The sequence below is a fragment of the Lepidothrix coronata genome, unplaced genomic scaffold (genome assembly GCF_001604755.1).
Source record: "Lepidothrix coronata isolate B3197 unplaced genomic scaffold, Lepidothrix_coronata-1.0 Scaffold188, whole genome shotgun sequence".
NCBI classification, from domain to species: Eukaryota; Metazoa; Chordata; class Aves; order Passeriformes; family Pipridae; genus Lepidothrix; species Lepidothrix coronata.
In genome coordinates this window covers 291,410-303,989 of record NW_016690368.1, presented here as the reverse complement: position 1 = coordinate 303,989, position 12,580 = coordinate 291,410, and the positions used below count along the sequence as shown (strand labels likewise).

The 12,580-nt window shown below is 51.7% G+C and overlaps 1 protein-coding gene across 2 annotated transcripts in view; it reads right to left on the bottom strand.

Annotated features, from left to right (window-relative positions):
* SKI (SKI proto-oncogene) overlaps positions 1 to 12,580 on the bottom strand; it is a 121,488-nt gene that overhangs the window by 6,888 nt on the left and 102,020 nt on the right. For both annotated transcript variants that reach the window (XM_017831259.1, XM_017831258.1), the window contains exons 3-6: positions 4,003 to 4,128; positions 3,448 to 3,563; positions 2,206 to 2,456; positions 1,443 to 1,744 (exon numbers count right to left, since the gene is read on the bottom strand). In XM_017831259.1, coding sequence (XP_017686748.1) covers positions 1,443 to 1,744; positions 2,206 to 2,456; positions 3,448 to 3,563; positions 4,003 to 4,128 — 795 coding nt within the window. The remainder of the gene's footprint in view (positions 1 to 1,442; positions 1,745 to 2,205; positions 2,457 to 3,447; positions 3,564 to 4,002; positions 4,129 to 12,580) is intronic.

The following is a 12,580-nucleotide window of genomic DNA, read 5'->3' as shown; positions in this document are numbered from 1 at the left end:
CTGGAGTCCAGCCCATGGACTGCCCTGTCACAACAGCTGGAGAACTCCAGGCTCCCTGGAGCTGAACTGAACCTGGGCACTGCCCCTCCCACCATCCAGGATCTGAATAGGAGCTGCTGCCTTGGAATCTAAATCCACGGGAGAGGGATAAGGAACCTCAAGGTACACAGGAAGCAGCTCCTAAGCTGTTGAAGTCCACGTTCATCATGAGCACAGAGCTGTGGCTCACAGGTCTGTCTCCTAAATGGTTAAATTAGAAACTGAGGATCTTTTTTCCCTCAGTAGCAGCATTTCCTCCCTGTCCAGCCCCGGTTTCTGTGCAGTGGCAGGGCATGGGAAATGCACTCTGACAATCTCACTTCCCAGCCAGGCCATTGTTAGCACAGCCCTGCCTCTGGAAGGGCACACAGAGCCTGGAAACACACACACATGGACCTTCTGTGTGTGGGACTGGGAACCCACAGCTTCCCAAAGGGAAAACGGTGCCCAGACACCCCTGACATGGGGAGAGACACTTCACACCTCACCACTCAATTCTGCTGCAGCAACTGCTTCCTGTAATTCCTGCTTTAAGTACCCACTATTTAGTTTAGATATTTAAATATTAGCTTTAAATATATATCATTTATAAAAGTTTACTTTTAGATACATAAAATAAAGCACAGATTTACTGAAACACCAGGGAATGAAGTGATTTGCTCAGGGTAACTGAGCAAAGAACAAGCCAAAGAGCCCCAGTGCTGGTTTTTTGTCTCCCATGCTTCATCTGCACCATCCCATGGATTTGTCCCAGCTTGGGAACAGCTCCACAGAATACTCAGAGAGGACACACAAATCTCCTGCCTTGGCTGTATCTTCTATTTCTCTGCACTACTTCTGTCCCAGCCCCCCAAAAAACCAGTTCAGCCACCACTGGGCTCAGCTCATGGCCAGCACTGACCTGCAGCTCTGTCTGATCACTCTGATACAACCCCTGTGTCCAGGATTTCCAGAAATAAGGAGTTGCTTCCCTGACTGAAGCCAGTGGGATGCCTGACAAAGACCTCAGTTCAGCTGTGGCCAAGCCCCAGGAACACCCTCCCTCAGCTGGGACACGGCAGGGTTTTCACAAAGCTTTTAAAACTCCAGCTAAAGCCTCCAGAAATGTTTCCTGTTCAGTGAGATGAAAACAAAATAAACTCTGCTGGACTAGGAGACTTTTTCAAGTAATGAAAAGATGTTGATTTTGGTAACCATGGACTTATAACCCAAGGAAAAACAGGTGGAAAGCTTAAAGGTGGAGGAATGGTCCCTGTGCTTTGGTTTCCTGGCTGGATTTACAAACAGAGCCCCGGCAAAGGCTGTTGCTGTTTGGGATAAGTGAGACAATTCCCTTTTCCCAGGAGGGTCCCCAGTGCCCCTGAGGAGCCCCGAGCAGGGCAGGGCAGGAGGGGGGGCAGTACCTGGTGCAGGCTGCGCTTGGCCTGCAGGGCCGCGTTCAGCTTCTCCTCCTGCTTCACCCTCATCTTCACCACCTCGTGCAGGAATTTCTCTTTGGCTTCTTTTGTGTCCAGGCCACTGTCCAGGGCCTGCCTGAGGTGCTCCAGCTCAGCTTCCAAGCCGCTGCTGTGGGAGTCAGGGTGTGCTGCCACCTCGTAGGAGCTGTTGACGGGCACAGGGGGCTGCATCCCAGGGGAGCTCATGTCCTTGGCAGAGCTGGATGAGGTGAAGGATGGGGAGGAGAGCGAGGATAAGGAGGAGGTGACTGGAAAACAGAAACATTGAAACATTCATTTAAAAATGTCTAAAATCAATACATGTATTATAGACAGCTCATACATAACTCATATTTAAGAGTTGGACTCGATGATCCTTGTGGGTCCCTTCCCACTCAGCATATTCTGAGATATATATTTTATATATATATATATTATATAGCTCAAAAGATGCTGAGGCCCTTTTATACAGACACTATCAATATTCAATTAAAAAAAAAAAGAAAGAAAATAAAACCTGGCTCGTTTTATACTGAGATACTTGAAATATGACACAAAGCAGCCCTGACTCAAGGGACCAACTCGCAATTTGTCTGAATTGTGACCATGCAATTCATGTCACTGCTGAGGCTTCGGGCTTCCAGAATTCCATTTGAACACCCAAAGAGCTGCACAGTGAAAGATCCAGCCCAAAGACACCAAAACAAAGGCAGGTACGAGCACCACTCACATTCTTCCCTGGTTTCTACTTCAATTTCTGCTTCCGACTCCTTGTCCTCCTCGGGGGCCGGGGCCGTGGCCTCGGGAGCAGCCACGTGTTCCACGTGTTTCCTTTTCCTGGGCTGGGCAGAGCTCAGGGAGTCGCTGCCCCGGGACACCACGGTGGCACAGGGGGGGTTGCTCACGATCTTCTGCTGGGCTGGGGGGGCCAGGGCCACGTTAGGGGCCACGGCGCTCTCGAAGCTCTTGTAGGAGTAGAAGCTGGTTCAGAGTGGGAGGCAAAAAGGAGAAGAGGGTCACATTCCTGGTTTTAGAATGCTTCCCAGGCCATGTTGGCACTGGAATGACGGTGAGTTCACTGATTCACACCAGCTGAGAACCTGCTGTATCTCCAGCCCTGATTCACACCAGCTGAGAACCTGCACTTGTCAGTGTTTGCTCTCATTAAACCTGGAGATGAGGGACACCCCGAGCACCCAGCTGGGAAGGGATCACATTCCCAGTGCCACGTATCCCAAGGGCACGAAAGGGATGGGACCTCCCAGAGCCTGCAAGTCACAACACTGTCCCCTCCTGCTCCTGCACTGTTGCTTTGCCCAGCTGCACACTTGTGTCCATCCACAAACGTTCTGGGAGCTCAAACCAGCACTTCCCGAAGGAAAGCCATGGAGTGCCAGAGAGTCTTTGGTGTGTCTGTGATTTGGACACAGCACCCAAGTGCCCATGTGTAAACCAGAGGTGGAACAACCAACACACCTGTGGTAAAGAGCAGCAGTACTGTAACATCAAATATGTAGGATTTTGCAAAAGGAACAGCCAAGACTTTGTATCTTCCATTCAGCATCTCCTACACCACGTGCCTTCAGTTATGTGTTAAAATTCCTCCTGGACCTGCTAAGGATGGAGCTGTGCTGGGAACACAGCCTGTGTCAGGGAGCTGCTGCAGGGCCCATGGAATGGATGGGAATGGATGGATGCTCCCTGACCACCTTCCTGAGACAGTGACTCCACTGCCCTTAAATGAAAGCCCAAGAACTTCAGTGACTGTCCCCAGAGGGACCATCCCTTCCCCACAGCCTTTCCTTCCCATTTTCACAGCAGGTCCCACCCCAGAAAACCCATTTAATGAACACACAGACCACCAACACTTCTCCTGGTTTCCCTTCCACCAATCCCACCACTGATGGTGGTGCAGTGAGGGAGGGACAAAGCCATCCCCCCAGAAGGAAGCTGCCCCTCGATGTGTCCTTACCTGTCCCGGATGAGGGCGGGGAGGTGGCCCGAGAGCTCCTTCTCGCCGGCCGACACTGCGGGGGACCAGGGCCGGAACGCCGAGAGCCGCTGCCGGGGGTGCACACACCCGATGCTCTGGGGACAGGAGTGACACCCACAGTCCTTCATGTCACAGCACGGGGACACCCAGGGCCACCCCGCCGTCCCCACAACCACCCCCACCATGGCCAGGCCCTGCTCCCGCCGGGAAAACCTCACGTGTGTTCTGGGCCAACGAGTTCTGTGCAGGTCACAGGGACCACAAACAGGTCCTGAGCCCTGTAGGATTCCTGCACCTCAAAGGCAGGAGGGAATTCCTCACTTCCCTGTCCCAGTCCGGGTCAGTGGGCACTGGAGGGTGGCAGGGACACGGGGGGACTGTGCAGCTCAACGCTGACCAGGAGAAGGATGGAAATGGTGCTAATTTAGAAAACCTGGGCAGGTTGGTTCTCTTGTTTTCTCCTCATTTCCCCACTCCATGCAGTGATGCCATGTGCTAATTTGATCTTTCAATTACAAAATATTCAATAATCACCTTGTTGGATGAACTGGATAAGGACCGTAACCAACTGGACTGTTTCTCCTTCTCAGAAGAAGCTGGAGATTGGGAAGCAGAGTCATCTGTTTTGGGCTTTTTGGAAGCAGGAGGATCTGAAGAGACCTGAAACAAAGACAGGCAGGAAAACCCAAAGTCAGAATTCCTCACTTTGCAATCAGCTCAGAAACAGGTTATAAGGCAAAAGCCAAATTTGTATTTAAAAGGAAGAAACCTTGGGTGTTGTCCTGTAAGGCCAAACAAAGGAGTGAAAACAAGGGGCAGACACCAGCTGTGACATAACAGAGCTCATCCCGTCCCTCGGGATGCTCCAGGGCAGTGTGGAGGGTGCAGGAGACAGGGGCAGTGACCTGAGGGAGACACTGCACACAACTGTCGGCCCTTTATGATTTCTGTGTGCAGAAAGGTAAGTTTAATGTGGTTGCTGAACTGGAAAGATTATTTTAAACGAGAACAGACCAGACTTTGTTATTCTGTTTGCAGTGGTTGTTATGCCGATGACTTCACTACCCCACAGCTGCAGTGGATTCTGGGGGTGCTGCCAAGAGCTGCTTTGCCTTTTCCACAAGTGGCTCAGCTTGGCCCATAAATCATCCTCAAGCACAAGAAAGCCCTTTGGCAAGCAAACCCCCTTTCCTTCAACACTGTGAAGGAATAAAATTCCTATAGTCCCAGCGTGGCTTGCAAAAAAATTGGTAACTACTGGTTTAACTGGTGCTCTGGGGATCCCAGCTGGAAGCCCTGCCAGCACAAACACCTCCACGGGCAGGGAGGCAGAAGGTTCTGGACCCTGTGCTGCATCATGACCAGATATAATAAAAGAAACGTTCCACCTCCATTTCTGTCCCTCCTTCTGTCTTTTGGCAGCTCCAAACTCTCCACCTTTCCACATTCCCCTGCCCTGGCTCCCGGTGAGGTGGCAGAACCACGCTGCAGGAACTACTAAAGCCTCATTTTTGCATTAATTTTTTTCTTCCTTACACCCCTCTGTGGTTTCTGTGGGCAAACAAGCATTGATACAGGTGAGTGTAAAGCACAGGGATGGCAACATCCTGGGAGCCTGAAGTGCTCCAAACCCAGGTCTCCTGGCCAGTGATGGAAAGGGTCTCATTTGCCAACGTCCTGTGTTCTGAAAATCAGTCCCCTCCAGGCACCTTCACCTGGGAACTCAGGGGCTGCTTCTCCAGGGGATTACTGAACCTTGTACCTGAGGAACTGTCCAAGGGCCCTTCTGCAGAGTCCCAACCCAGCAGCTCTGTAACTCCAGCCATTCCACCCCTTTGCACACCTTGATCAGGAGGAAATCACAGCCCCAAGTCCGTGCCCAGCCTGCAGCTCCCACGGGAGCAGGGCAGGAGCCCGAGCTGTGGCTGCAGCCGTGGCTGCCCAGCTCCTGCCAGTCCCCCTGGCACACACCCACCCTGCCCAGCGTGCCCAGAGGGCTCAGCACAACATTCCCTGGCACTCAGGGCAGAGCAGATGAGCAAGGATCCCACGGGGAGGAGGGGGGGTGACCCCCAGTTACAACCAGCCCGTGCCAGAGCCAGATGCCAACTCCAAGGGATTTGCAGTGGATTCTTTGGGCACGGCCTCAGGCTTCCCCAGGGCCGCTCAGACCCAGCTAGGAAAAGGCATTCCCACTCTGGAACACTTTCTGCAGAGCAGGACAATGCACTGGAGGAGGTTTGTTCCTGCTCTCGGAGATGCTGCCTGTGCAGAATCAGTGACAGCACGAGAAAGGTATTTGGCAAGTGCCCACTGATCCCAGCCCTATCCACTGGGGATGCTGAGCTGTGTGGGGAGGGGAGTCGGGGTGGAGGGTGGGGAGGAAGGGGGGCTTGGAATGGAAAAGACAACAGGTGGCAGGACTCAGCACGGAGCCCGGCCCTCCCCCGGCCGTCCGCCCGCAGGACATTCTGTGCCGGCCGGCGTGGGACAGACAGGGGACCATTCCCACCCGGACACTGGGGCCATCCCTGCTCCACACACTGGGGCCATCCCCGCTCTGGACACCACGGCACACGGGACACCCATCTCCAGGAGCAAGAGTCCATTCCCGAGAGGCTGCAGGGGAGATGTTCCAACAGAACGATCTCCTTTGCTCATCTCCAGCTTTCTCCATTCCCCCCCTTCCTTCCCCTCTAAATCCAGGCTGACACCAAGGGCCAGGAGGGCTCTGAGCACAAAACCTGTCAGCAGACCTGGGAAATGATCCTTAACCTCGTTGCCAGGAGCCCGTATTGATCTGGAAACAGGAGCTGCAGCTCAGGAGAAAGCAGTGAAGGAGGTTTGTGCACAGGGGAAACGGGTCCCCCAGAGACATGGAAATGGGAGAGAAAAGGAGGTGCTAAGCAGGGCCTGCAGGGCTTTCTAACTTCAAGTCATCTCCCACCACGGGACTCCTGTATCCTGACAAACCAGAGCTGCCTGATGTGGTGCAGCCCAAAAAAGGGCTGCTGCCCATGTGGGTTTGGAGCTGCTGTGACACCTCCACCGGTGTCTCTCCACCCACTGTCCCATTGTGCTCACAAGGATCACTGCTGGCTGAGGCAGGAGCTGCCTCTTGGGAGCTGCTTCAAAAACCCCACCTTAGCAGTGTACAAATGTAATAATCCCAGCAGCTTCCCCCCTGGTCTGTGAAATACCGAGTCCCTGCATGTTGATTTTAGTCAAGAAATGGAGGTTCTCCCTGAAACTCCTGACCCAGAACCACCCTTCTGGCCACAGCACGGAGCCACTGGATTCCAATTTTGCAGGCTCTGACTCTGGAGGAGGCAGGAGGGAATTTGCTCTCAACTACAGGAAGATACTCGGATGTGGAACAAGACGAGTCACTGAACACAAAATCTCCTCTCCAGGTGACTCAGCCATTACATCCCACTCCAGGACAGATTCCAGGCACCAAGATACCCCACTTCAACACTCCTCTGGCCCCAGCAGCCAGCAAACCTTGGTACTGGCTCAAATGGGGATGATTTGATTCCATTTCTTCTCTTTGCCAAATAACGAAACACACAGAGTTGCAAAAGAAATACTGAAAATCTGATGTAACTTTTTTGCCATCTTCACATATGATTTATGAAACCCTTGAACACAAACTCTGGGAGACTGAAATAAGTATTTCCTGATTTCCTGTTCATTTTTCTTCTTCCATTGGAGGCAGCTTAACAATCTGCTGTCAAATGGGCCCCGTGCTGGGCACACCCACTTGTGAATATACATTTTCTCCACTCCACAGCCACGAGAAACTTCAGGACACAAATGGGCCCAGAAATGCTGCAGGAAACGTTTCCTTAAGCTTTGGGACTGCTGCTTTCTGAAGTAAACAAGTTTCAAGGAAAAACAGATACAGAGGGATTTACAAAGCTGCTAAAAAAAGATGTCAGGAGTCCACTGCAGAGGGAGATTGGGGCCTGTGAATAATGTCAGCCATTTTAAGGCAAACCCAAATTAGGCGGCTCAGTTTGGCCTCCAGCCAACCAGGGCCACATTTGACATGTCAGATCAAATTTTCTACTTCAATTAAGTATTACAGTAACAGACCATGAGACCAGTGGAAAGAATTTCTGACCCTCTCCCCCTCTCAGAAAGACAAACTGTGCCCGGTGCTCTGCAGAACCAGCAGGTCCGGGCCGGGCACCCGAACGTGCAACTCTTCCTGCAACCACAACAGAAAATGGGCCCAGAAGAAATTCTGATGTTTTAAGGTGTGGGAGTGCTCCCAGATATGATTCCTGGTGCCTGAACATCTACCCAAATACATCTCCTGAGGGAATTCACTTTCTTTTCCCTACTGGGCTGAGCAAAGGCTTCTGTTCCCTCCTCATCCTTGGCCCTGCTGTGCCCAAAAACGGGACTGTGTCACGTGTGGGGCTGCACATGGCAGTGAAAACAGGGCTGCTTTTGCTTTGTTGAGAGTGAAAACATTACATGAAATGAGTTGAAAATGTTTAGGAGGCCTGCATGCCTGTGGAACTTTTAGCTTAGGAATATACTTCCAGAAATCAGCTCATCTCCAAATCCTGATCTACCCTCTGTCAGCAAAACCTCCCTGTAACTGGCTCTGAGTCTGGCACTGAATTCCAAGACCTCACTGCAAACACAGAGCTGGTGAATGGCCCATGTCTCTCTGTGCTGGTCCCCCTTCCCAGGCCAGCTGTGATGCTCTTCCATGGGGTGAGTGCAGGCTCTGCTGCCCAGCCCTGGAGATGCAGCAGCTCTTCCTGCAGCTCCAGGAGCATCCGAGAGCCTGGGAGCAGGTGCAGGGACCCTCAGCTAAAGGGACAGAGGTGCTCTGCAGTGCTTGGATGAGGGCTGGGAATCCATCCCTCGGTCCTGTCCAGTCCTTTTGAGGACGGGAAACGCGGACACCAGACCAGCAGGAATCACGGCATCCCATGTGGCATCCTTAGAAACTTCCAGGAGCACTTCCAGGGTCTGTTCCAGGGGCTTTTCCCGGTTTGCTGGTGACACAGAGCGGTGTCTGACACTGCTGAGCAGCAGATACAGGATGGGAAACACCCCGTGCCCATGTCTAAAGGGTGCTGGGACATTCACCTCCTGCTCTTACTCGCACTGAAAGGATGCAAAGCCTCATTTTCAGCCCAGGTCAGTCCCAGCTCTTCCTGCAGCAGCACCCAGGTCAGGCTTTCCAGGCTCCTGCTCCACAAGGATCTGTTATGTTACACAGCTCTGTAAATGGTGTTTCAGAAGTGCCAAGGATTCAAAAGCTACTTCTGGAGGCTTCCAAGACCACAAAATTCCAGAACTCGGGAACTGAACTTGGAATTCTCCACGTGGTGCCTTCACGACTCGCGGGCCTGAGTCTCTCTAAGAACAGGCTGAGGAGAGAGGGTGTTCTGGCTGCCTTGAGGTTTCCTTCAGATCCCCAGTTCAAATCAAATTTAAAAATGCACAAAGGAGGCATCTTCCATGTGGGAAAGGGGCCCTTCATGCCCATCCTTTAAGCCTCCAGGAGCACGTCGACGGGTGGCCAGAGCACTTGCTTCCCAAAGCCTCTTTGTGACGTGGTCCAGAAGTGATTAATAAGGTATTAGAGGTCTCTGTAAGGACTGCACTTTCACGTGGATTAAAGGAATAAATATATTCAGGTACAGATTGAAAGCTGGGGAGGGTTGTCCCGATAATAAAAAAAAAAGCTAAAAATAAAGCTGTGCCACGGAGCTGTAAGAAGATTTACTGCTTGTCTCCTGCAGGCATTCAAAAGAGAGAAAACCCACCACACTGCAGTGTCACTGCCAGGGAGCGTATGGAGCATTTGTTTTAGTTTTCTTTTTCTTACAATTTTGGTTCCATTGGGCAGGAATCCAGGCTTTCCATCTTCCCATTTTTCGCTGCTCTGGTGGAAGCACAAAGCACTCGTTTTACCCTGTCATTTTGGGACGTGTGATTACGGGAAGTATTTGCTTTCTATTCCTGCCTTCACAGCACATGTTGGCTGCCAGTGTGTCCCCCCAGTCTGACCCGTGGGGAATCTTCACAAACCACACTGGAGAGCAGAGCTGGGGAAAAATCCCTCCTGGAGCTGCCCCTGCCTGTGGAAGAGCCTCAAGGGCTCCCTTTGCCTCCTCCTGAGGGGTCTCCTGCCAGTGCAAGGCTCTGATTTCCCCTCTCTGCTGCAGAACAAACACACCTTCCCAGCTGGCCCAGAAGAACTCCAGGAAAAGGGGTAATGGCTCTGTCAGTCCATCTAAAAAACTAGGAGCTGAGTTTTTCTCACACCTGTGCAAAAATCTTTAATTTCTATGGAAACACATCCAAAATTTGCAACAGAAGAAGTGAAAAGAGACTGGACTGTTATTTCAGACACCATCTCAGCTTAAAGCAAAGTCCTATGAGTCTCCTTTGATGAATTCATCTTGCACAGGCAAATTGGAATTATTTTCTAGAACACTCTGCACAGCCCCTGGCATAAGTCATCATCCACTTGCAAAGCTCCTTGGCTAGCATAAAAGAGAGAAAAAAACCTTTTCTCTCCTGTCTCAGTATTTCTTTCCTTTTATTCTTTTAGTACAAAAATTAGGCCAGATGACATCTGATGACTGCACTTATCCTTGGGAGCAAACACTGACACAGTTCTAGTGAGCTCTGCAGGAGCAAACCCAGCAACCACCTCCCAGGCAGACCCCAGACCCACAAACTGCATTTGGAAACGGAGGGAAGAAAGGCAAACCTCACCCCTTTTGTATTTCTCACAACTGGTGAAGCTTCTGGGATCCTTTGGGACTTCACTGCAACTTGTGACCTTTTTCCCAAGTCCAGTCTCAGTGAAGTTGGGACATCACAAGGATGCAGCTCATGCTGGAAACTTGCACTGACAAAAAACGCCCACCTGGCTGTTTAATCCCTGATCTCAACAACAATTCTTTTAATTCACTGTCCTCCTTGTACATCTATCACACAAAATCCTTCTCTGATATAGATCTCATCCTATAAGCCCATAAAACTCTTCGCATCTCCTACAATGACTTTTCAACAGCCATTCTCTGGGTCTCAAAAGTCTATGAATCTTCAGTGGTGGCTCAACACAATCAGTTTTTCCTGTGTAAAGTGATTCTTCCCTGTGCCAGGGACCAGCACGAGCACAGGAGAAGCCCCTGCACGGATGGGAACACTGGGATAAGCCAGAAACAAAGTGAAAGCCACGTGTGAACGTGGCTGTCAGAGCTCCCCCAGCTCCAGTGTGACACCCCTCAAATAAAGCACCCCCTGATCCTTTGGCTTCTTTTAAAGCAGCATCTGAAAGGAGCTGATCATTTGTTACACCATGTACTTGCCTTTTGGCTCTTGGCTCATGCCACTGGAAGTCTCTTTTCCACTGGCTAAGAGTCTGTTTTGCCCTTCCAGTGGAAACTAAAAGTTGCAGCTTGAAAAGAATTCCCTGCCCTGTGGTTTGAAACAAAACAAAACAGTTCAACTCACACTTCCCAGTGTCTGAGCAGAGCCAGGGCTGGAGAGCAGCACAAACCAGGTCAGAGGGGCTGAGCAGAAAGAATGGCCCCTTTTCCTTGGGTCGTTTTTCTTGGCAGCAGCTGCCTGGGAACTCTGGGATGCCCTGTCAGTACCAGGGGAAGGAGAGAGACCGAGAAAAACAACTGGGATCTGGGCTGCACACACGGGGATGGGCGTTCCAGGGAAAGAGGGAGTGTGTTTGGCAGTGGGGAGGAACCAAGGGAGGGAGTGATGCCATCAGATTCATCAAGGAGAACCAAAATTTCCTCTGTGACCAGATTTGTTTTGCCCAGTTGCCGCTGAATTGTTTGTGGGGGTCACAGTTCTGGGCATTAAAAAGCCATTTGTGGACACAGTTTTCTCCTCACATTTTCTGTGCAGGGCAACCAAGGCCCTCCTGCTGTAACTGCACTGAAGTTCCAGCTCCAAACTCTGAGGCATCTGTTCCTGTGCTATGGAGACATGTCCACTCTGCCAGCCAAGAATCTCAGTTTAGTCTCAAATGCTACATAAAAGGACAAGTATTCCCTCTGTGATTTCCACCCAGGGTTCTTCCCTGAGCACCAACTCAGCAACCAGCCAGTTCATGAAGCCAAGAAAGGGCAGAGGGGGCTCTAAAACTGACCAAACTGATGGGCTTTTGGTGTTCTTCTGTCCCTCCTCCTGCAGTACCTGGGCATGGAGCTGCCAAGCTCCAGCTTGCCCTGGTCTGGGGTCTCTGCTGCCTGCAGAGCTCCCTGGGGCACAGAGCCTGCTCCTGATTCAGCTGCAGAGCCACCAGCACCCAGCTCTGTTAGTCATGGGAGGAAGGGACAGCAGCACAGAAAACAGCCCAGTCAGTGAGCAGCCCTGCTTTAACAACCTCTCCCAATTTGGCTGGAAAATGAGGCCACAGCCCCTCACCCCCCTCTTCCCTCATCCCCTAATCCCCTGTTTGTGCCAGGCTGGTTCTCCCGGGCTGGCACATGTGTGTGAGCGTGTGACACCGAGGGTGAGGGCAAGGGACAGAGCCTTTGGTCAGCCTAAGCCTGGGACAGAAGCCTCAGGACATCCCCAGGAATTACTCCAAAGCTGGAGAGCCAGCGAGCTCAGCAAACCCCACCGTGACCCAAAATCACCTGCACTGCTGCCAGGGCTCTCCCTGCCAGCCTGCCCTGCAGCCCCATCTCCCTCCCTGCACATGCAGTTTGTCAGCACATCTGGCTGGGCTGTGGTGCCATCCTGGGCACCAACAACACACCAGAGTAAAAACTGCACCGAACAACCGGGATCCTGGGGCTGCAGAAAGGCAGCGCTGCCCTGGGGCTGCCCCACATGTTTTTCACTGGCATTTAATGTACTTGAGGTGACCACAGGGAAGCTTGGGAGCATTCTGGAAGGTGCAGTTTATGTGTCCAAGGAGAGGACCAGGAGCCAGGCTCTCTGCCTTGAAGCCCAGCTACAACAAGGTGCAGAGAAACAACTGCCATGAGCTCAAATACGTTCACAAAGTCACCATAACACAATAACCAGAGTCTGAATCTTCTGCTCTAACCAACAGACAATGACGTTTTTAAACCCAAGACCGCTTCACATATGTATCAGT